The following is a 24,787-nucleotide window of genomic DNA, read 5'->3' on the forward strand; positions in this document are numbered from 1 at the left end:
ATTGTGCACCTGTTCCATGCAATGGCAATCTACAAGGGCCAAGATATGGGGGGTAGCGAAGGAAGAAAAGTCAATCTTCCATCATACCTTCCAGTTGAGTTTCTTCCTTTATTACATTCATTATTACATTTGTTACATATATTATACTAAATTCTTTTCATAAAAGAGGCTATGCTGGGCAGTAACCAAATTCTTCTTTCCAGAAAAGGTACTGTATGATTGAGATGATTTATGCAATTGGAAGAATTCACCAGAGAACAAAGTCTAGATTGTGAGGAACCCCAATCATTTCCAGTGTCCTCAGGTGCCCATGGTGGATTCAGGACTTCCACGCCGACGGGTCCCGGGGCACAAGCTGAACACAGACGGTCAGCGAGAAGGCGGGACGCTCTACACGTAAAGAACCTCAAGTCCCAGAATCCCATGGGGACTCCAAGTCCCAGAAACCCGCCCGGCAAATCTACTCCGAGTCCCTAGCCGTCTGACCGCGGACGCGACCAAGACAGGAAACTGGGGTGAGATGCCGCAGAATTTGTCCCCCACCATTTTCCTTGTAGGGAGGGGCTTTTTACAGAACTATAGGTACCTCAGTCGTCACATTCTCTCAGTTACAGCCCATAAAAGGCACCCTGCCGGCAAGTTTTTTGTGATGTTCAGCATCCCCCTTCCTCTCTCCCCGTTTCCTTGCCCCCGTAAGAATGGTTCAGCCGGGCATCTTGAGTTGGATCTATGGTTGCACCCGCCCTCCCGCGGAATGTGGGCCTTTGGAGCGTGTGAGGTGGGAGGGGCGGAGGTGGGAGGCGTGCTGGGCCCCGGCTGCAGCAGAGGCAGTGTCTGCCGCTGGCGGTGGGGGGAGCCGTGCGGGTTCCGGCTGCCCCGGCGAGGCGACCTCTGGGCCCGCGCCGCGGGCGTGGAGGACAGGTAGGCGAGCGGGCAGCCGCGGCTCCGGGAGAAACTCGGGCCTCGGAGTCCCCTACGGCGCCCGGTGCGCCCCTCGGCCTCCAGCGTTGAGGCGGGGGAGGAAGGAGATGCCGACCCAGAGAGACAGCAGTACCATGTCTCACCCGATCGCAGGCGGCGGCGGCAGCGGGGACCATTCTCACCAGGTCCGGGTGAAAGCCTACTACCGCGGGTGAGTGTGTGGGGTGGGGGTGGTGGTGAGAGGGAAGGGGAGAGGCCAGCTGGACTTGGCCTGGAGGGGGGGCGGGTGTGGGGCTGGAGATGTGGAAGGGATGGGCTGGGCGGGCAAGTCGGGGGACTCGGGATAGGTGACCGAGTGGTCGGGGGAGGAGCACGGGGCACTGGATTGCGGCACCCCCAAGGTGTGGCGCAGGGCGCCCTGGAATCGCGCGGCTGAGGGTCCTGAGCAGGGTCCGAGGGAGGAGCCTTGGAGTAAGTAGGTCCACCTGGTGGGTCCGAGAGACTCGTCTACCAAGAGATTTACAAGAGCTTTACGTCTTTAAGTCTGGATGTATTAGGGGTTGAGAGTTGATTCTGAGTGATGCCTTAGTTAACTAAGTTTACCATGGGTTTAAAAGGCAGGATTGCTTCAGTTTGTTGACCCTTTTGATTACCAGCAGGCCTAAAGCCTCTGGTTCTCTAAGTCAGGTTTGTCTTTATCACATAGAAGAGTTCGCGACGTGTACCTGGACTGTGGTCAGGCTGCCAGTATATTAGACATAGGAGTTATTATTTGAGTAAAGTTGATGCGTTTTCAGGGATATGCATTAGGTACTTATGTCTCGCCAAGATTAGGTTGTATATGTGTAACTTAAAATTTGTGAACGCTTCTTTGTCAGTGTTGCTTCAAGGACTGTCCGATAGGGTGAGATATTGCAAGAAGAGAAGAGGATGAGCATAGGCACAGTTTTAAAATCTGTGATTTTTACTCATATTATTACCTAAGTTATAACTATTGTGGTTACCAGAAATGATCCAGTCCTAAAATCAGTGTATTAAATCATATTCCGTAGTATGACTGTGGTTTGAAATTTCTTTGAGATAACTATATTTGGGAGCATTAGAAAGTTGAACTGTTAGTGTGAGCATAAAGGTTTGAAACTAAGGGTTAACAGAACACCCTACCGCTGTGGCCTGTCTTACTGCTTGTTCAAGCAGAAGTAAATTGCTTTAAAAAACTCAAGCACTAGGAGGTTTGAAACTGCAGTACATACTTTTACATTCCTTAGAGGATCAGTGAAGATAGCAAACTTTCAAAATGCCTCTCTTGTTTTGATTTCAAAGAAAATATAAGCCCCTAAATGTCTTACTGATTTGATGTAAGGACTTCTAGTTTGTTTGCTGCTGTGAAGCCTCTGACCTCTGTCTGTTCATTAGCTTGCCTGTATTTAGTAGTAGTTTAGAGGAGTTATTTTGGACAGTAACAGTGTTTTTGCTTAAACTGATCAGGGAAGTCTTGATTTTCAAACAATAGCTACGCACTTTGCACTGTGGGAAAAAAAAGCTTTGCTTCCTTTACCTTTCCTTTGATTTGACAGATGAGATATTTCACTTTAGAATGTGTTCCATTTTATAGTTGACGGTCTGTGAGTTAGGTACAGAGAATGAAATATAGTACATTTTCTTTTTTTTAAATAGTGTCTGATTATTGACAGTTTAAAAGGCGAGATTAAAAAATAAATATACGCACATGGTAGGAAAGTGCAAATTGTTCAGAAGTATAAAATAAAAAGTGTTCCCCATTTAGTCCTCCCAACCTTCAGAGGTAATTACTATTGATAGTTTATTTCTTGTTCTTCTGGAGGTTGCCTTTATTACTTTAAAAGTTATACTTCCGTTTCGTGATTTATCAACTTTACATGGTATCTATTGATTCCTTCCTCTGAAAGATGCGAAATTGGATGCACACTACATTTTGCTTCCTCGCTCTGCGATACCTCTCAAGTTTTGATTGTTACAGTATAATTTTTAGTTCTCCGGTTTACCTTTCTGACTTTAAATAATATAAATTTTTGACTTATTCAATTCAGGTAGTTTCTGATGATTCCAACTATGAAACACGAAGAAACTAGTGCTTCTTCCTTTTTTCCTATTTTTATTAGTTTGACAACTGTAAATAGGCCCAGTTAGTAAATTAAAATCATTGTAAGCTTCTCTTTTGGAAAGAAATCAAAGTCTTTAGAATGTAGGTATCATATAATATTTTCTTGGTTTATTGCTCCAATTATTTTTTTTTTTAAAGAGGATAAGGACGGCTTCCCTGGTGGCGCAGTGGTTAAGAATCCGCCTGCCAGTGCAGGGGACACGGGTTCCAGCCCTGGTCCGGGAAGATCCCACATGCCGCGGAGCAACTAAGCCCGTGCACCACAACTACTGAGTCTGCGCTCTAGAGCCTGCGAGCCACAACTATTGAGCCCGCGTGCCACAACTACTGAGCCTGCATGCCACAACTACTGAAGCCCGCATGCCTAGAGCCTGTGCTCCGCAGCAAGAGAAGCCACTGCAATGAGAAGCCCGCGCACTACAACGAAGAGTAGCCCCCGCTCGTGGCAACTAGAGAAAGCCCATGCGCAGCAACGAAGACCCAATGCAGCCAAACATAAATAAATAAATAAATGAAATAAAAAGTTCCCTTTAAAAAATAAATAAATTTTAAAAAATAAATAAAAGAGCATAAGGACTTATAACCCTTTTACTGCTTGACTAAAACGTCTCCAAGACATTCAAGTTAACATTTTCTTTGCTTGTTTTTAAAAACCTATGAATTTTACTAAGTAATGAGTCAAGCCCTTGCCCTTTAGTGCTTTTATTCAATGAAAACTTTCTAATAGTGCCTTCATTCCAAGCCTCATTTAAAGACAACATCAGCACTCTAAATTGTACCAATTTCTGTCCTCTGAAATTAGATCTGTTAAGATTATATGTTTATTAACAATAGTCTAAACTGATGGTTATGATATTACTTAGTCAGCTGCCCATTACTACAAATGAAACTAATCACCAATGAGGATAGTTAATAAACAGGTTGGCTAAGTAGAACACCTGCCTGATTTTAAAGTAGAAAATTCTTCCCTTACTATCAAGAAATGTAAGGACAATCTGCATTTGAAAAGTTTCTTTTCCTTCAGATCATCTGAACGGCCGTTATCGATTTTCCCCCATCTCCTAACAATATTTCTTTCCAGTGAATACTGAAATCTCAGAATAGACAGAATATTTTAGTGAATGAATTGCCGTCTCCTTTCAATGATGTGTTTAGTGTTCTCATGCTGTTTAATTTGTTCTTAGTGCAACTGTGACGTCTCCCTAGATATAGCAGATATTTAATTAGCCTTTTTCTAATTTTTATTCAGGAGATTAATAGCACTGAGAATCTGATTTTATTGGAGGCCACCTAAGAGTGCCTGTCTCCTGGCCTGTACTCCTCTTTCCTCACCACAGGAGCTTGTCAATGAGTGGCCTGCCTTCCTTCAATCATTACCTTGTGGTGTTAGTTTGGAGGAGGAGAAACAGGTTTTGTGGGTTAGTGGTAGATTGCCATTGTGTGTGCTATCGTTCTATAAAGTTACTTGATATTACAGGGTAAAATTTAACAAGGAAATGTCTGGATTACTCGTTTCTTTACGTTATAAATGTAAGAGAAATTTTGCAAAAAGCTTGTAAAAAAGCTTTTTAAACCAGTGCTGTTGAGCAGTTATGAATCCAGAGGATTCTTTCTGTGAATATCTACAAATAAAAAGGGATGAACTCCTTGCATATTTGGAAAGTATAGCTGGTTTAGTGATGAAGTATGCAGGATTTTTCTCACTGTGAACGAGTCTTGGCAAGACTTGTTTTTAAAAGTATTGCAAAATAATTTTAGTGGTATACTTTAGCAATGGTTCTAAGGAAATAAAAATGATATATTAAGTTGAAAGTTGGGGGAATGTGAGTCATTGGTCATGGAGCTTCCGGCATGTCACCTAACCATAGGGCAACAGATCCGTAGCTTCACCAGAGAGAAAGAAGGGACATGGTGGCCTGGTGCCAAAACCAAAACAACCATCTCAGAAATTTGGATTAGATAATGTGGAGATAAATTGCTTGTTAGCAGTGAGGACTGAAGCTGAAGAGTTACGGGAGAGGCTGGTGAGGCCAGGATCACCCGTGTGCAAACTGAAGGGCTGAGGAAACAGAGGAAAAAAAGCAGCTCTCTACAGAAAAAAATTTCCTGGATAGCTTTCTAATACAGCTCCCAAACCTCTTATTAAAGTAACTTGAGTGTTTGTTTTCTTTATGGTTGAAATGAGCCTAATTAAAACACTCCAGTCTTGTTTAGGATTTCACATTTTACCAAAGTGTGTTTAAACTCAGTTTAATAAATATTGTTGAACAACTACTATAAGCCAGGCACATGGTACTGGGGTGGGCACAGAGGATGTAGAGTCAATAATACAAGGCTCTGCCCTTGAGGAACCAAGAGACTTGTGGGAGGAAAGACTTTAAAAAGTTAATAAAGGGATTGTGTGTGTGTGTGTGTGTGTGTGTGTGTGTGTGTGTGTGTGTGTGTGTGTGTGTAAGGTACGTGCTAGGATGGCTATTGGGGAGAAGTTTGGGGTGAGGAAAGCCGTCCAAGAGGATGAAATGTTTGATGCTTTTAAAGGATAAGTAGGTTTGCCTGGTGGATTATGATGTTGGGTGGGAGGTCATTGCAGGCATTGCACAGCTGCGTGATACGTTTGGAGAATTAAGATCAGTTTAGTCGTTAGTCCCATAGTCATTCCTCATTAGGGCATAAAGTGTGAAGTGGGCACTGATGAGAAGTGAGCTAATAAGAAGGTTCACAAGCACTAGATCATGAAGACTCTCGAATATCATACTTTGGGCTTCAGACTTTTTCTTGTTGGTGAAGGTTTTAAGTAAGAGGGATGCACGATTTAGATTTTTATTTTAGAAAGATCACTCTTGGAACCAGTATAGTAGACGAATTAGCAATGGATGAGACTAACTGGAGGCTTTGGAAGTAGTCCAAGTGAGAGATTCTGAGGAGTTGGAAAAGAGGATATGGATTCAATGGCGATTTTAGCGGGTAGAGTCAATATGAATTAGAGAATGATTGCCTGTGGAGAAGAGAGAGGGTCTGAGTCAGACATGGATTTCTCATTTGGAGAGACTAGGGAATAGAAAAGAAAGAGATTTATTAGAGAGGGTAATTAATTACCTGGAACAAGTAATCAAATTTTGAACTCGGGGTGCTTTGGGAGCATCCAGGTGGAAATGTCCAGAATTAACTGACCAACTGTTTTTTGTGTGCCTGCTCTGTATGACAGCTAACCTATGTAGGAGCATGGCTGAGAATGATGATAGGAACAAAAATGCCACCAATGGGGCTTCCCTGATGGTGCAGTGGTTAAGAATCCGCCTGCCAATGCAGGGGACACGGATTCGAGCCCTGGTCTGGGAAGATCCCACATGCTGCAGAGCAGCTAAGTCTGTGAACGACTACTGAGCCTGAGCTCTAGAGCCCTCGAGCCACAACTACTAAGCCCGCACGCCTAGAGCCCGAGCTCCGCAACAAGAGAAGCTACCGCAATGAGAAACCTGCGCACAAGGAAGAGTAGTCCCAGCTCGCCACAACTAGAGAAAGCCCGCACACAGAAACGAAGACCCAACACAGCCAAAAATAAATAAAAATTAAAAAAAAAAAAAAATGCCACCAATGGCCAAATACAGATCACAAAGACAAGGCACTAAAGCTAAATTTTAAAAATACAGAGATATATAAAGTAGGCTCTCACCCCCTCTTCATAGGGATAGCCATTGTTAACAGTTGGGGATATTCTACATCATATCAACATATCTGTAAGTGTAGGTGTGTGTATACATACAGACACACCCTTTTATTTTTCCAATAAATGGGTTCATATTTCTATACATGTTTCTTTAACTTGAGTTTTTTCATTCATGGTCATTTTTCCATGTCAGGATAGACAGATAAATAGGTAGATACATACAGATAGAGCAATCCACCTCTTTCATTATAATTGGTACATAGTGTTCCATAGTATTGTTATACCACAGTTCATTTAATCTTTTTTTCTGATTGATGAACTTTCATTAAATCGCTTTGTCAAATCATGTTGAAGGAACATCCTTATAGTTAATATGTATTCTTGCAAACATGGTCAAAGATATGCCTGCTTTAAAACTTGATATTATCTTCCAAAAATGTATCAATTGACATTCCCAGCAAGTGTACAAATGAAGCATTTTCCTTATGCTCCCATTGCATGTTATTGGTCTTTTATATTCTTGCAAATACAATTGGCAAAAAATGCTAACTTTTTTTTTAACAATATTGAGAGGTAGATATCATTATCTCCATTTTATGGATGATAACTTCGAGGCTTAGTAAAGCATAATACAAAGCTGAGTCTTACCCTTCAGAGAAATTTCCCTTTACCCTTTTACTATATTGATGGGGCTTTTTAAGATTACTTTTTTTTCTTTATTGTCAAATTCATATTTCACAGTTATTCTTTCAAGTCAATTTTCTATCTCCTTGATTTTTAAAAATGGAAGTTTCATTATGGTTTTCTTATAATTAACAATTAATTTGAGGGGGGATACTTTGAGATTGTATGAATATTTCCTTAAAACCTTTGACCCAGTGATTTTACCATCCATGGATAATCCTGCTTACAAAACTTTTTTTTTCTTCTGATTGTACTATATTTAATTTAGGAGAGAAGCTTATGTTGAGATAGCAGAAGGACTGAATATGGTTCTTTTTCAGGTTTATTTTTAAAAGCAATTAGTCCTAAGGAAAAACTTTAGATTCTATATTTTAGAACATAGGAACATAATGAATGCTTAAAATTGTTTGACTGCTGAAGCAAAGTTAAAAATGCTTTTTTTAAAAAAAAATTCAGCTAAAACTATATCTAAATTTGCCATTTTGGGCATCTTTGTGGTGAAGCAGACTGTATTCTGTTGAAGTCCAGTGGTAAGCTAATTTATGCCAACACTGAAGTTAAAACCAGGGAAAATAAGAATCTTCCATGCATGATTTGTTTTGTACCTCTAGAAGTAATATCTTTATTTTGCAGCTTACTTTTAGCTTTGGTACTATAATAAGGATTTGGTGATTGTCGGGTATATGAACATGGTGCTTTCCAATTACTTGGAGAGTTATTTATAAGAAACTTCCTTAAATGTTTTAGTTCCTGGAACTTAAGGAGTGGCAGTTGGTAAATCATGACTCCTTCATTGAGTCCCTTTAGGATGTATGTACTTATTACTTTTAAAGGATTACACAGATGTTTTAAAAATATTTGTATTTTCTGGGCTTCCCTGGTGGCGCAGTGGTTGAGAGTCTGCCTGCTGATGCAGGGGACACGGGTTCGTGCCCCGGTCCGGGAAGATCCCACATGTCGCGGAGCGCCTGGGCCCGTGAGCCATGGCTGCTGAGCCTGCGCGTCCGGAGCCTGTGTTCCGCAACGGGAGAGGCCACAGCAGTGAGAGGCCTGTGTACCGCAAAAAAAAAAAAAAAAAAAAATTTGTATTTTCTGATAAATATTTTACAGCTCTTGAAAAATAAAGTTTCTGAAAATTCCCTATTGTTTGCAGATGTGCTTACGTATGTGTTAATTTTAACTACGTGTGGACCTTAATAAGGAAGTCTTATTTTGATGACATCTGATCATACTAATTTTTTCTCCTTGCATTCAAAAAAGATAGTGTCACGCTTGTTCTTTGCCAGGGAAATTCAGTGGGAGCCTTTTCTTCTCTTCTGATTTAATTCTAAAATATACTCTCTCAATCCTCACCCCCTCATGCTAGTAACCTTGAGGATATTTTGAAAGAAAAATTGCTTTAAGGTAAGCAGGTTCCCTTTTTTTAAAAAATTAATTTATGTATTTATTTTTGGCCGTGCTGGGTCTTCATTTCTATGCGAGGGCTTTCTCTAGTTGTGGCAAGCGGGGGCCACTCTTCATCGCGGTGCGCGGGCCTCCCACTGTTGTGGCCTCTCTTGTTGCAGAGCATAGGCTCCAGATGCGCAGGCTCAGTAGTTGTGGCTCACAGGCCCAGTTGCTCTGCGGCATGTGGGATCTTCCCAGACCAGGGCTTGAACCCATGTCCCCTGCATTGGCAGGCAGATTCTCAACCACTGCGCCACCAGGGAAGCCCCAGCAAGTTCCCTTTTAATGTCACTAGAAGGAACTATTTTAAAATATATTTAAATATATACTATTAAAATATACTATTTAAAATATAAATTTTAAAAATAATTTAAACAGGGACTTCCCTGGTGGTCCAGTGGTTAAGACTTTGCCTTCCATTGCAGGGGGTGTGGGTTCGATCCCTGGTCAGGTAGCTAAGATCCCACATGCCTCGTGGCCAAAAAACCAAAACATAAAACAGAAGCAAGGACTTCCCTGGTGGTGCAGTGGTTAAGAATCCTCCTGCCAATGCAGGGGACACGGGTTCGAGCCCTGGTCCAGGAAGATCGCACATGCCGTGGAGCAACTAAGCCTGTGCACCACAACTACTGAGCCTGCTCTCTAGAGCCCGTGAGCCACAACTACTGAGCCCGTGTGCCACAACTACTGAAGCCCGCATGCCTAGAGCCTGTGGTCTGCAACAAGAGAAGCCACCTCAGTGAGAAGCCCACACACCGCAACGAAGAGTAGCCCCCACTTGCTGCAACTAAGGATAACCTGCCCCCAACATCGAAGACCCAACACAGCCAAAAATAAATTAAAAAAAAAAAGAAACCAGAAGCAATATTGTAACAAATTCAACAAAGACTTTAAAAATGATCCACATCAAAAAAAATCTTTAAAAAATTAAAACAATATAAAAAATTTATAACAATCATTTAAATTTGTTTTATATCTTATTTATAATTATCATAAAATCATACCTTTACATGGTAGAAAAAATAATAATATTCTATGCCGTTCAGAAAGGTCTAAGTATTGGTTTGGCGAAAAAGGTCGTTCAGGTTTTTCCCTAACATCTTAAAAACCCAAATGAACTTTTTGGCCAACCCAATACAAAGTACATCTTCTTTCCATCTCTAGTCCCTCCTTAATCCCCTGTTCCACCACGTAGAGTTAACTACTATTAAAATTCTGCTTTCTTTTATTATATCTGTTGATCAGTATGGAAGATGAGGAATTTAGCACTGCTTCATTGCCTCCTCCCCTGACTATTTTTAGTTTTTCTTGTGGTTACATTTATAACTTAAATAATATACCTCCTCCCGCTTCTCTTTTTTATTTATAATTGTGGTAAAAAAATTTTAATTGACCATCTTAACCATTTTTAAGTGTACAGTTGAGCAGTGTTAACTATATTCACATTGTTATGTGACCAATCTCCAGAACTTTTTCATTTTGCAAAACTGAAACTACATACTAACAACTCTCCCATTCTTCTCCAACCCCCAACCCCTGGCAACTACTATTCTGTTGTCTGTTTCTATGAATTTGACTACTCTAGATACTTCATATAAATGGAGTCATACAGTGTTTGTCTTTTTGTGGCTGGCTTATTTCATTTAACATAACGTCTTCAAGCTTCATTCATATTGTAGCATGTGTCAGAATTTCGTTTCTCTTTAATGCTGAGTAATATTTCTTTGTATTTATATATCACATTTAGTTTATGTATTCATCCGTCAGTGGACCCTTGGGTTGCCTCCACCTTTTGGCTATTGTGAATATTGCTGCTATGAATGTGGATGTACAAATATCTTTTGGATTCCCTGTTTTCAGTTCTTTTGGATATATGTACCCAGAAGTGGAATTGCTGGATCATATGGAAATACTATTTTTAATTTTTTTGAGGAGCATCCATACTGTTTTCTATAGCTGCTGCACCATTTTACATTCCTACCAACAGAGCACAGGGTGCTAATTTCTCCACATCTTCGATTATACTCGTTCTGTTTTTTTCATAGTAGCCATCCTAATGGATGTAAGGTGACATTTCATTATGGTTTTTTCTTATTGGCGTATAGTTCATTTACAATGTTGTGTTAATTTCTGCTGTATCATTATAGTTTTGATTTACATTTCTCTAATAATTAGTGATGATGAACATCTTTTTTTTTAACATCTTTATTGGAGTATAATTGCTTGACAATGGTGTGTTAGTTTCTGCTTTACAACAAAGTGAATCAGTTATACATATACATCTATCCCCATACCTCTTCCCTCTTGCATCTCCCTGAACATCTTTTTGCTAAGCTTGTTGGCCATTTGTATATCCTTTTGGAGAAGTGTCTGTTCAAGTCCTTTGACTATTTTTAAGTTTCAAGTTATTTGTTTTTTTCTTGTTCCCTGCTTTTACATTTAATTATTAGTTGTAAATATATTGACTCTCCACTAAGAAAGAGACATTTTTGAAATTACACTTCCTTTTGCTTTCTCTACATCTTGATTTTTCTTGGTAATTTTTATATTGTAAAGGTTTATAACATTATTCTGTTCTTTAACTCCTATTTTTTTAAAGTATTTTTAAAAAGCATTTATAATGAATTCTTATGTAAGTGTGATGCACTTGAAAAGCCAAGAAGTGTGTTTAGATGCTTAGAGAAGGAAAAGTAATCTTGTGTCAGTAAAACTTCTTTTAAGGGTTCCTGTTAACTTTAGTTTTGGGGGCTGGTATGTTTTCTCCATAAATTTTATCCCATCTGTTTTCAATCATCTAGGATTTTCTCATACTTTTTGGTCTGCTGCTGCTGCCGTTTTCGTGTTCTAAGACTTTGATAAACTTGTCATTTCAGTTTTCTGTCATTTCATTAGGCCCTTAGGATGAAAGGTTATAGGTGTTTGTTCCCTCCACCATATTAAACCAGAAGCATCTGTTTTTGTTTTGTTTTTCTGTGTATTTTTTTAGAAGGTTGGATTATTTTTATCTAATAAGGGTCCACTTCTAGTTAAAGTGTTATATGAATTAATAATGTTTTAAAATTTATTGAACACATTTAGAGTATGCTATATGCTAGGTACTATTATAAGTATTTTAAACATGAATTCACTTACTCCATTAAATCCTTATAATATCATAGGAGATAATATTATTCTCATTTTATAGATGAGGAAATTGAATCAACAGAGAAGTTAAATAAATCACCTAAGGTTATACAGCTGGTAAGTGATAGAACCTGGATTCAAACCCAAGCATACTGGCTTTAGCTCTCATGGTCTTAACCATTATACTATGGCTGCCTCGTATATGTCACTCATCCATTGTGGAATGCTTTTTTTTTTTTTTTTTTTTTTTTTTTTTTTTGAAAAAAAAATTTTTTTTTTTTTTTTTTTTTTTTTTTTTTGCGGTACACGGGCCTCTCACTGCTGTGGCTGCTCCCATTGCAGAGCACAGGCTCCGGACACGCAGGCTCAGCGGCCATGGCTCACGGGCCCAGCCGCTCGGTGGCATGTGGGCGCTTCCCGGACCGGGGCACGAACCCGTGTCCCCTGCATCGGCAGGCGGACTCTCAACCACTGCGCCACCAGGGAAGCCCTGGAATGCTTTTTATTTTACATTTCTTCATGCTTTTTTTAGAGACCAACATATGACACCTCCATTCACTCAACATATATTAATTGAACATTCATTCTGAGCCAGACGCAGCTTCAGGTATTGGTGATGCAGCAGTGAGCAAGACAAAACGCCTGCTCGCATGTTTAGTTGGGGGAGACAGACTGTAAAATATGTATAATTTATATATGCTGGCAATGTATTTTCTCTGAAGAATAAAAAACAATTAACTAGCTTCATACACTAAAGTAGACCCATTTAATCTCGGAAACAAGGGTTACAGTTTTTATTAGCCAAACTTTTTTTAAAAAATTTATTCATTATTATTTTTTGTCTGCATTGGGCCTTTGTTGCTGTGCACGGGCTTTCTCTAGCTGTGGCGAGCAGGGGCTACCCTTTGTTGTGGTGGCTTCTCTTTTTGCGGAGCCTGGGTTCTAGGCACGTGGGCTTCAGTAGTTGTGGCTAGCGGGCTTCAGTAGTTGTGGCTCACGGGCTCAGTAGTTGTGGCGCATGGGCTCAGTTGCTCCGTGGCACGTAGGATCTTCCCGGACCAAGGATCGAACCTGTGTCCCCTGCATTGGTAGGTGGATTCTTATCCACTGCACCACCAGGGAAGTCCCTAACCAAACTCTTAAAAGTGAAATTGACTGACTGTATCCATTATGCTTTTGTCACAAAATAACATCTAATGATAGCTGTGGGTTGGGTGGATGCTGCTGTGGGAGGTGGTGTTGCAGATTAGCATGCAGGTGGTTTTGCAGGAGTGCTTTTGGGGTTGGCAGCTATGGAAGAGAAGGGGAGAAGCAAGCTTAGGTAGGAAAAAATCAAGATGCCCTGAAGTCCCTACAGAAGTCTTAGTTGACCCTCCAGGGAGTTCTGAAGATGAGTTGACATTTCAGAGCTTTCCTGAGTCACGTCTGGGACCTTTATACCCCCATATTGAATTGGCTGTTGGTTGTGGGCTGACCAGGAAGGGGATTTGACTATAGGCGAGCAGTCACATCTCTGAAGGAGGCTGAAGACTGGGGATGTCTACCGGTAGCACTCCCGGTAGCTGGGATGACAAATGCTCCATTGCTAATGGGGGATTCTGGAGGTGGGGTGGAGAGCCGGCAGGTCAGATCACAGCATCCACCACGAGTGTCATTAGGAGATGTGGATTTGAGTTTGCATTCTGTTTCCTAACTGTGAGACTCCGGCAAATATTCCCCTGTGCTAAGCTTTTTAAATCTGTAAAACAGGATTAGTAGGTCTAGTTTGACAGTTATTATGAAGATCATGTAAGATGTTTGTTCAAACACCTGAAACATGCTAAATATTCTGTACATGTTTATAGGCTAAGGAAACATAAACAGTGATATTTCCTTGTCAAGAGTGCACTTTTTAGAAGTTGGGTTTTTCCTGGAAAATACTACTTCTACATTCAGTTAAGAAATATTTGAGTCCCTATTATATAAATAGTTATGTGAATATAGTAAAAAGTCAAGAATGTTTATCTTCCAGCTGTTTATAATCTAGCTAAGGATGTGTGTATATAATTAGTTGAATAACAAAAATTGGAACAAAAGATACATGTTGGACAGGTTTAGAAGTATAGACCATCAGGCTTATGTGGTTGAAAAAGTTTTAATGGAAGTTGATATTGAAGAAAAAAGTTGATGTTGAAGAAAGAAGGTTGATGTTAAAGAAAGATCCCCACCTCCCTCCTTAAACTGAGGACAGGTCAGGATTAAAACTTAGATCATCAAGGTCTTATGTGTAGTGGTTTGAGTAAACAGATGTCTGTAATAAAGAGTTTGTATCGGGAATGGTGCGATCACGTTGAGAATAGAAATTGGAACAAGCTTATCAAGAGTCTTAAATACCACAGAGAGAGTTGGAATTACAGATTTAGGAGACCCTTACATAGAGATAATAGTTAAAACATTGAATGTGAATTAGGTTTCAGAAAGAGAGAGACAATGAATGAGAGAGGTTGTGAAGAATGTCTTGTGATTGGAGATAGAGGAGACTTAATAAGTGTTCAGAATAGTAGAAAGGGAGCCAGGGAAGCAGACTGTTATGAAAGCTAAGGCAAGAGGGTTCCAAGAGGCAGGGATAGAAAACCATGAGATGCTTAGAAAGAGAATGATTATCAAGAAAAGGCCATTCAGTTTCTATGTGTGGCTTTCTGCTTAAAGCCCCTAAAGACTGCAGTTTTAACTTTTTTGCACATGTCTAAAATTTTTAATACCTTATTTCTTACTCTGTGTTCTATGTTCCAACTACACATGTGTGCTTGCACAGTCCCTAACACAGTGTCATTTCCTTCCTTTCTTCAACAAATATTTATTGAATACTGTGCTAGACACCACATTGGCCACTAGGAATATAATGAACAAAATTCCTATTTTAATCAGGCTTACATTCTAGCTGGGGTAGATGGTAGACTATAAACATTGGTTTATCTGTCCAGTGATAGAAGAGGTAGGTCAGAGGGGCAGCTAGGGCCATTCACACAGGGCCTTGTAGACACTGCTAGAGACTTTGGATTTCCCTTTACTTTGGGGAAAGACATTTGGAGAGTTTAAAACAAAGGAAAGACATGAACTACATTAATTTTGTAAAACGCTTATGACAGAGGTCACTATATGTGTGTTAAATTAAGAGTCATTCCATCTGTTTGACTTACCTTTGAAAGGATAACTGTGGCTGGCTACAACATGGAGATTAGATCACAGGGAGCCTTCTTATGGGTCCCTGGAGGAAAACCCAGGCTTCTGTTCTAAAACATTTTGTTATGTTTTTAAGTCTCGTTGTGAATAGCTGCTAGGTGGATTTATTTAAGTACTATGACTTATCCAACAGTAATATAAAAATAAACACACGTTTATGTCAATTCCTTCATTTTTTTTGGTGTCTACCTTAAAATATGAATCCTATTTTAAAACGAATTTTAGCAAATGAGTTGTTAATCTGGGTGATTAATCCATGGAAGTCAGGGCTGAGGAAGAGGACATGGCAGACCTTTGTCAAATTTTTGAAGGGCCATCTCTTGGATGAAGGTAAACTTTTGGGGGAGGGGAGATCTAGGACTAGAGATTGAGTTAAGAGATTTCAGTTAAGTATAATGCAGAGTTTGTCAGTAATAGAGCTGTTTGTGGAGTGGAATGCCTCACAAGAGTGAGCTTCTGATAACTAACATTAAAGCAAAAGTGGAACTACTATCTGTTAGAGCAGTTAGGCTTCCTGAATGAGGAGGGGAGATTGAATTAAGGTTTCTCACAAAATCACTATTTTAATCTTTAAGCATTATTCAATGTTGGTATTTTATTTTTTACAGAGAGAGTTTACTGGAAGCGGCACAGGCTGGTGCACACACAAAATAACTGAAGTCCATCAAATGGTCAGCCATTCAGTAATATGTAGAGCATTATTAGTCTTAGTCATTGTCTAACTTAAAACTCCTTTTCTTTTTCAGGGATATCATGATAACACATTTTGAACCTTCAATCTCCTTTGAGGGCCTTTGTAATGAGGTTCGAGACATGTGTTCTTTTGATACCGAACAGCTTTTCACCATGAAATGGATAGATGAAGAAGGTGAGTGAATAAAGAGATGGCTGTCTGTGTGAGCATTTGATTTAAGATACCATTTTGTAATTTTTTTTAACAATAAAGCTATATTTAATTTCAATCAATCAAAATTTTGTAGCTTTGGGCTTCCCTGGTGGCGCAGTGGTTGAGAGTCTGCCTGCCGATGCAGGGGACACGGGTTCATGCCCCGGTCCGCGAAGATCCCACATGCCGCTGAGCGGCTGGGCCCGTGAGCCATGGCCGCTGAGCCTGCGCGTCTGGAGCCTGTGCTCCGCACCGGGAGAGGCCACAACAGTGAGAGGCCCGCATACCGCAAAAAAAAAAAAAAAAAAAAAATGTAGCTTTTAGAATCTATTGCTCAAGACTGCACGTAAGCAACTTAAATGCAAAGTATACTGGTAGTGCTTAAGGGAAGCAGACTGTGCACTTTTTTTTTTTGCTCTCCTTCTATTTGATATTTTTTTATTAGTTATCTATTTTATACATATTAGTGTATATATGTCAATCCCAGTCTCCCATTTCATCGCCCCCCCCAACCCGCTTTCCCCCCTTGGTGTCCATATGTTTGTTCTCTACATCTCTGTCTCTATTTCTGCCCTGCAAACCAGTTCATCTGTACCATTTTTCTAGATTCCACATATATGTGTTAATATACGATATTTGTTTTTCTCTTTCTGACTTACTTCACTCTGTATGACAGTCTCTAGGTCCATCCACGTCTCTACAAATGACCCAATTTCATTCGGTTTTATGGCTGTGTAATATTCCATTGTATATACGTACCACATCTTCTTTATCCATTCGTCTGTCGATGGGCATTTAGGTTGCTTCCATGACCTGGCTGTTGTAAATAGTGCTGCAATGAACATTGTGGTACGTGTATCTTCTTGCATTATGTTTTTTTCTGAGTGTATGCCCAGTAGTGGGATTGCTGGGTCATATGGTAATTCTATTTTTAGTTTTTGAAGGACCCTCCATACTGTCCTCCATAGTGGCTGTATCAATTTACATTCCCACCAACAGTACAAGAGGGTTCCCTTTTCCCCACACCCTCTCCAGCTTTTGTTGTTTGTAGATTTTCTGATGATGCCCATTCTGACTGGTGTGAGGTGATACCTCATTGTAGTTTTTATCTGCATTTCTCTAATAATTAGTGATGTTGAGCAGCTTTTCATGTGCCTCTTGGCCATCTGTATGTCTTCTTTGGAGAAATGTCTGTTTAGGTCTTCTGCCCATTTTTGGATTGGGTTGCTTGTTTTTTTAATATTGAGCTGCATGAGCTGTATATATATTTTGGAGATTAATCCATTGTCCATTGATTCATTTGCAGATATTTTCTCCCATTCTGAGAGTTGTCTTTTTGTCTTGTTTATAGTTTCCTTTGCTGTGCAAAACTTTTAAGTTTCATTAGGTCCCATTTGTTTATTTTTGTTTTTATTTCCATTACTCTAGGAGGTGGGTCAAAAAAGATCTTGCTGTGATTTATGTCAAAGAGTGTTCTTCCTATGTTTTCCTCTAAGAGTTTTATAGTGTCCGGTCTTGCATTTAGGTCTTTAAACTATTTAAGTTCATTTTAGTGTATGCTGTTAGGGAGTGTTCTAATTTCATTCTTTTACATGTAGCTGCCCAGTGTTCCCAACACCACTTATTGAAGAGGCTGTCTTTTCTCCATTGCATATCCTTGCCTTCTTTGTCATAGATTAGTTGACCATAAGTGCATGGGTTTATTTCTGGGTTTTCTTTTCTGTTCCATTGATCTATATTTCTGGTTTTGTGCCAGTAGCATATTGTCTTGATTACTGTAGCTTTGTAGTATAGCCTGAAGTCAGGGAGTCTGATTCCTCCAGCTCTGTTTTTTTCCCTCAAGATTACATTGGGTATTTGGGGTCTTTTGTGTCTTCATACAAATTTTAAGATTTTTTGTTCTATTTCTGTAAAAAATGCCACTAGGGATTGCATTGAATCTGTAGATTTCTTTGGGTAGTATAGTCATTTTCACAATGTTGATTCTTCCAATCCAAGAACATGGTATATCTCTCCATCTGTTTGTGTCATCTTTGATTTCTTTCATCAGTGTCTTATAGTTTTCTGAGTGCAAGTCTTTTACCTCCTTAGGTAGGTTTATTCCTAGGTATTTTATTCTTTTTGTTGCAATGGTGAATGGGATTGTTTCCTTAATTTCTCTTTCTGATCTTTCATTGTTAGTGTATAGGAATGCAAGAGATTTCTGTGCATTAATTTTATGTCATGCAGCTTTACCAAATTCATTGATTAGCTCTAGTAGTTTTCTGGTGGCATCTTTAGGATTCTCTATGTATAGTATCATGTCATCTGCAAGCAGTGACAGTTTTACTTCTTTTCCAGTTTGGATTCCTTTTATTCCGTTTTCTCCTCTGATTGCCGTGGCTAGGAGTTCCAAAACTATGTTGAATAATAGTGGCAAGAGTGGATATCCTTGTCTTGTTCCTGATCTTAGAGGAAACACTTTCAGTGTTTCACTATTGTGAATGATGTTTCCTGTGGGTTTGTCATATATGGCCTTTATTATGTTGAGGTAGGTTCCCTCTGTGCCCACTTTCTGGAGGGCTTTTATCATAAATGGGCGTTGAATTTTGTCAAAAGCTTTTGATTTAAGGTACCATTTTGTCTTTTTTTTTAATTAATTAATTAATTAATTTTTGGCTGCATTGGGCCTTTGTTGCTGCACGCAGGCTTTCTCTAGTTGAGGTGAGCGGGGGCTAACCTTTGTTGTGGTGCACAGGCTTCTCATTGCAGTGGCTTCTGTTGTTGCAGAGCACAGGCTCTAGGCATGCGGGCTTCAGTAGTTGTGGTACGTGGGCTCAGTAGTTGTGGCTCGCGGGCTCTAGAGTGCAGGCTCAGTAGTTGTGGCACAGGTTGCTCCATGGCATGTGGGATCTTCCCGGAGTAGGGCTCGAACCTGTGCCCCCTGCACTGGCAGGCGGATTCTCCACCACTGTGCCACCAGGGAAGCCCTGTTTTTAAAACGTAATAAAAGTCCTAATTAACTTAAGGAGGGAAAGGTATATTAGAAATTTCATGCCATTCTTATTTTCCTTCAAGTATTTGAGTATCAAAGAGTACAGCTTGGTTTTGCCCTTTTTACCCTTAAATATAGTGAAATTAATGTGACTTTTTTCCAGCAATAAGGTAAACATCTCATTAAATAGTGTTACATTTTAGTTTAATTTTGAATATATGTTGCCTTATATTTTAAGAGATTACTTTCAATAATTTGACAGTACTTTACAGCAAATATTCTTTAAAGAAAATGTTTTAGAAAAAGTGTAAAAGTAATTGTGACAACCATTACTTCAAAGGTGGTGGCAAAAACTTGATTCAGAAAACATTTATTGAATATGTGTGTGTTGAGGATAGATACTTTCTATCCTCAAACTCCACAGGGAGATGGACATGTGAAGAACAAATGTGACAGTTGAACCTAAATGCATAGGGGCCTCAGAATACAAAAGAAAGAGGAGCATCCGCATATGCCTGAAATATTTGCAAAGTTTGAACTAACCGTATAACAGAGTAAAAGTTTTTGAAGTGGAGTAGGTGAGGGGAGAACCAGAAAGAAAGAATAATATATAAAAAGGCACAGAGGTATGAAGAACATGGTGTGTGGGGAAGAGCAGTAATTCACTAAATTGAAAGTATGGGGAGGCCTCGTTCTGGTGGTCCCATATTGAACTGGAGTTGGAAGAGGTGAGTCTGGTCTCAAAATGGAGGTAAAACCACCACCAGGTCACTCCCAGCCTGCTGCCACCAGGAGGAGGGCCGTGATCCAAAGGAACCAGCGCTGTTGAGAAAACTGTTTATTGGAGGTCTGAACTTTGAAACTACAGATTATAGTTTAAGAAAACATTTTGAGAAATGGGGCACACTTACGGATTGTGCAGTGATGAGAGACCGCCAAACAAAACTTCCCAGGACCTCTAGTTTTGTGACTTACTCTAGCGTTGAAGAGGTGGATGCACAGTGAGTGCAGGACCGCCGAGGTTGATGGCTGTTTGGTGGAACCAAAGAGAGCTGTTTCTAGAGAGGATTCTGTAAAGCCTGCTGCCCTTCCGAAAGTGAAGAAACTTTTTGTTGGTGGTGTTAAAGAAGATACAGAAGAATATGAGAGACTACTTTGAAAAGTATGGCAGGATTGAAACCATAGAAGTTGGTCTTTCAACCATGGAAGACAGGCAGAGTGGAGAAAAGAGGATTTGCTTTTGTAGTTTTGATGATCATGATACAGTTGATAAAATTGTTGTTCAGAAATACCACACAATTAACGGGCATAACTGTGAAGTGAAAAAGGTGTAACTCATAGTTCTTTCTCTCTAAATAGCTATTAAGTGTCCTAATTTTCTGGGGAAACTATAAAACTGTAGCCTTTGCCTCATTCAAGTAAAGGTTAAACTTTTCATTAAGGTCTGTTGATTCCCATGTGATCCTTTTTACACTGGTGAATTCTGATACCAGTCTTTTCTTAATTTTAGGCTTACAGAGCCAGGTAATTATTTTTGAGTTCCTTGCAATTATTTTTCAGTTGTAATTTTTCATCTTTATTTTTAGCCATGTAGGCATTGGGGCATGCTTATATGGAGAAGAAATTTTCTCTAGGATCAGTGGAAGACAGGACTATAATTTGATTTCTCTGGTTTATGAGAAACATTGTTCTAGAAGCTAAACATTTAATTGTGGGATTTTATATCAGAGCAAATAAAGATCATACTTCATTTCTTTACACAGATTTATGACAGCCATTCTTCTTCTTTGTGTTCAAAACTAGTTTTACTGATTTGTTTTGATGTGCATGTGGAAAAACTGGTTTGCTTAATCTAACTAAACATTTTAGAATGAATAGTATTTTGTAACATGCTGGTTCTCGTATGCAGTGAGAGTGTGGGGCAGGGCATGATAAATGTGAGTTTTTAGTTCCCTATATAAGAGTGATTGTTTTTCCTTAAGGATGTGCTTTAAAAATATTACATCTAATACTGAGTATTTTCTAAATTTCTAATTCTATAAATTCTAATTTATTCAGGGTCTGAATACCCGGTTTAAATTTAACTCTGTCACTTCTCTTTTACTAGACACTAGTAATTTCTGTCACTAGCCTTTGGGTATTTTGTTTCTTGTTAAAGTTTTTATTGAGAATAATGCATGCTTTTTAACAAAAATATTGATTTTTTTGAAGGAAAAAGTGTCTCTGGAGATCTTCAGACCTCCAGAAATAGCTGCTATGAACGAATTTATGGTATCTCTTTCTGTGAATATACAACTAGAAGGGATAGGGTAACAATTTTTTTCTGTCTTACAAATAGACTAATATTATACAAGCTGTTATTTAACCTGTTTTTTCCCTTACCATCTTGTAGATAGCTTGTCATATCCGTGTTTTTTTTTTTTTTTTTTTTTGGCCACACCATGTGGCTTGTGGGATCTTAGTTCCCCGACCAGGGATTGAACCCAGACCCTCAGCAGTGAGAGCGTGGAGTCCTAACCACTGGACCACCAGGATATTCCCCATATCAGTGCATGTAGATTTATCTCATTCCTCTTAAAGGCTATGTAATATTATATAACAATGTTGTACCATAACTTATTTAACTAATCCCCTTTTGATAGATATTTGGATAGTTTGCAGTTTGTCAAAAATGCTGGTGCAGGGAATATCTTTGTGCATGTATTTTGGGGACACTTGTACTATATTATTTGTAAATTCCCTGCAATGGAATGTGTCCTTGATGATAGGTGGTACCAAATTGACCTCCAAAAATATTGTACCCCTTGTTATACTTTTACCAATAGCATTTGTGAATTCCTTTTTCTTTTACACCCTGTAAAGGACTATGTGAGGGAAACAGTTGAAAATGTAGGTGACGTGCAGAGTGGGAGAGGGTATTATTTGGATATAGTACTTTAATTCATGTCCTGTTAACTCTAGTAGGTGAGTTTCATGGAAATTTCAAATGAGTATAAACTTTCTTTGACATAAAGAGCATGGAGTGTTTCTGGATTCTGGGAGGTTAAGCTTCTTCCTGACTTGCATTGTAAATCTGATTTGATCATGGGGGGAAACATAGAGTGCCAAGATGCAACAAAACCATACTTAGGATGGCAAGAAACATATTTCTCTGATGTGATGTTTTCCAAACATCTTCAGTCTGGTGTAATTTTAGCTGGTATGTTAAGAACTAAAATAGTAAATCATTCTTCATACTTTTTTTTAATCCCCAGCACTATGCACTGATAGCGGTAATCGTGTCAGAAAAAACAGTGAGTGAAAACTTTTGGACTGAATGTATATTCAGTGTAACTTCAGTTATTTAGATAGCAGTGTCGTGGCTCCAAACCTGAAAATTCAAAAATGAAAATCAACATCAATAAGAAAGAAAATCCGAGTACCTCTGAGCAGATCTTGTTTTGTAACTGGTATTTTCCTTCTGCTTGGAGAACTTCCTTTAACATTTCTGTAGTGGAGGTTTGCTGGTAATGAATTCTTTTAGCTTTTCCGTATCTTTACTTCTCCTCTAAAAATAGCTTTACTGAGGTATAATTAACATACAATAAACTGTGCATATTGTAAGTATACTATTTGATGAAGTTTGACACCCAGGAAACCATCACCACAAGCAAGGTAGAGAACATATCTATTACCCCTTAATGTTTCCATCTGCTTTGCAATTCCTCACTCCTGCTCCTCTATTCCAGGCAATGACTGATCTGCTTTCTGTCCCTATAGGTTAGTTTGCATTTTTGGTCTGGCTTCTTTCACTCAGCATAATTATTGATACATGTTTTGTGTGTATCAGTAGTTCTTTTTTTTTTTTTTCTGAGTGGTATTCCATCATGTGGATGTACCACAATTTGTTTATCTGTTCATCTGTTGATGGACATTGAGTTTGTTTCTAGTTTGGGGCTATTATAAATAAAGGTGCTGTGGCAATCACATACAAGTCTTTGTATGAATATATATTTCCTTTTGTCTTGGGTAAATACTTAGAGGTGGAATGGCTGGATCATATGGTAGGTATATATGCTTTTTTTTTTTTTAGTGAAACAGGAAAAGAAAAATTTGAGGAGATGAGATGGGGTACTGCACTCCAGGCATGTTCTCAGGCAGATGGTTTTTAGAAAGGAGTTTATATGGAAGTTGAGGAAATGGATACTTTTAAAAAACTGTCTATGCCTGATAGTCCCTGGAAAGTCTTCCTGTACTCCCAGGGGGTAGAGGACCCCACGAGAAGATAGCTAACTTTAAGAAGTCCCCAAGCACTTCTCTTAGCTCTGGCCTCTGCCCCAGCTCCATGCCCCAGACATTCTGCCTAGTAAATTCTGGCTGCTACCATTTATATATCAGGCTGTGGTGGTGCCTGAAAGGCAAAAGGATCAGACTGGGGCCCACCTGGGAGAAGCGCCTTGCAGTGGTGAGGTGGGGATTTGTTGAGAGGTGAAGCAAGAGAGACCATAGGAGTCCAGCAGGGCACCAGGGCTCTCAGACATGCTGTCAAACATGCTCTGGTCTCTGTGAAGTTCTGTCCTTCTTGTTGGCAACCCTGTCTCCAATTGCATTGTCTTCCTTCCCTCTGTAAGAGCCAACTACTACCATAGAATAAGTTTATAGTCTAAACTGTCTTCACACTCCTATCCCTCAACCCCTAAGCAACCATTAATCTGTCACTTTTTATATGTATACATGACAAAGTATAGTGTTTTTATGTGCTTTTATTTATTTTAGTTTTTTGGCCATGCTATGTGGGTTGAGGGATTTTAGTTCCCTGACCAGGGATTGAACCCTGGGCCCACTGCAGTGAAAGCACTGAGTCCTAACCACTGGACTGCTAGGGAATTCCCTTTATGTGCTTTAAAATTTATATCAGTGGCATTATTCAGCACATATTTTGAAACTTCCCCCCCCTTTTTTTTTTTTTTTACTGGGCCTTGTGTCTTGAGGTTTATTCCTGTAGATGGAGAACTATATTCCTTTTGTTCCCCAATATTCCTTTTTTAAAATTCTTTTTAAAAAAAATTGTCATAAACCATACATAACACAAAATTTTACCATTTTAACCTTATTTTTTTAAACATCTTTATTGGGGTAATTAACCTTATTTTTTTAAAAAATTATTTATTTATTTGCTGTGTGCGGTCTTAGTTGCAGCAGGCAGGCTCCATAGTTGTGGCTCATGGGCTCCTTAGTTATGGCTTGCGGGCCCCTTAGTTGTGGCACGTGGGCTTCTTAGTTGCAGCATGCGAACTCTTAGTTGTGGCATGCATGCGGGATCTGGTTCCCCAACAAGGGATCGAACCCAGGCCCCCTGCATTGGGAGCGCAGAATCTTATCCACTGCACCACCAGGGAAGTCCCCATTTTAACCTTTTTAAAGTGTACAATTCAGTGACATTTAAGCACATTCAGAATGTCATGCAACGTTCCTCACTACCCATTTCCAGAACTTTTTATCATCTGAAACAAAAACTCTATACCCATCAAACAATAACTCCCCTCCTCCAGCTCCTCCAGCTCCATTCCCACTCCACCAGCTCCTGGTAACCTCACTTACACTTTCTCTCTCTATGAATTTGCCTTTCTGTCTCTATGAATTTGTCTGTGAATTTGCCTCTAGGTCACCTTTGTTTTTTTGCTTTTTTTTTTTTTTTTGGTTTTTTTTTTTTTTTTTTTTTTTTTTTGCCCCCCCCCAGCC

General features: G+C 39.4%; 1 protein-coding gene across 4 annotated transcripts in view; it reads left to right on the forward strand.

Moving 5' to 3' along the window:
• Positions 1–409: 409 nt before the first annotated feature.
• The window catches only part of PRKCI (protein kinase C iota), a 78,762-nt gene continuing 54,384 nt past the window's right edge, over positions 410–24,787 (forward strand). The window contains exons 1-3 of one of the 4 annotated variants that reach the window (XM_024734067.1): positions 410–515; positions 1,075–1,132; positions 15,953–16,074. In XM_024734067.1, the coding sequence (XP_024589835.1) occupies positions 15,960–16,074 (115 nt within the window). In that variant the 5' untranslated portion in view covers positions 410–515; positions 1,075–1,132; positions 15,953–15,959. Of the gene's footprint in view, positions 516–791; positions 1,133–1,361; positions 1,393–15,952; positions 16,075–24,787 lie in introns of those variants that run through there. The other 3 variants (XM_024734064.1, XM_024734065.1, XM_024734066.1) reach the window with 3 other exon arrangements.

The sequence above is a fragment of the Neophocaena asiaeorientalis genome, unplaced genomic scaffold, assembly GCF_003031525.2.
Source record: "Neophocaena asiaeorientalis asiaeorientalis breed wild unplaced genomic scaffold, Neophocaena_asiaeorientalis_V1.1 scaffold280, whole genome shotgun sequence".
In the NCBI taxonomy this organism is placed as follows: domain Eukaryota; kingdom Metazoa; phylum Chordata; class Mammalia; order Artiodactyla; family Phocoenidae; genus Neophocaena; species Neophocaena asiaeorientalis.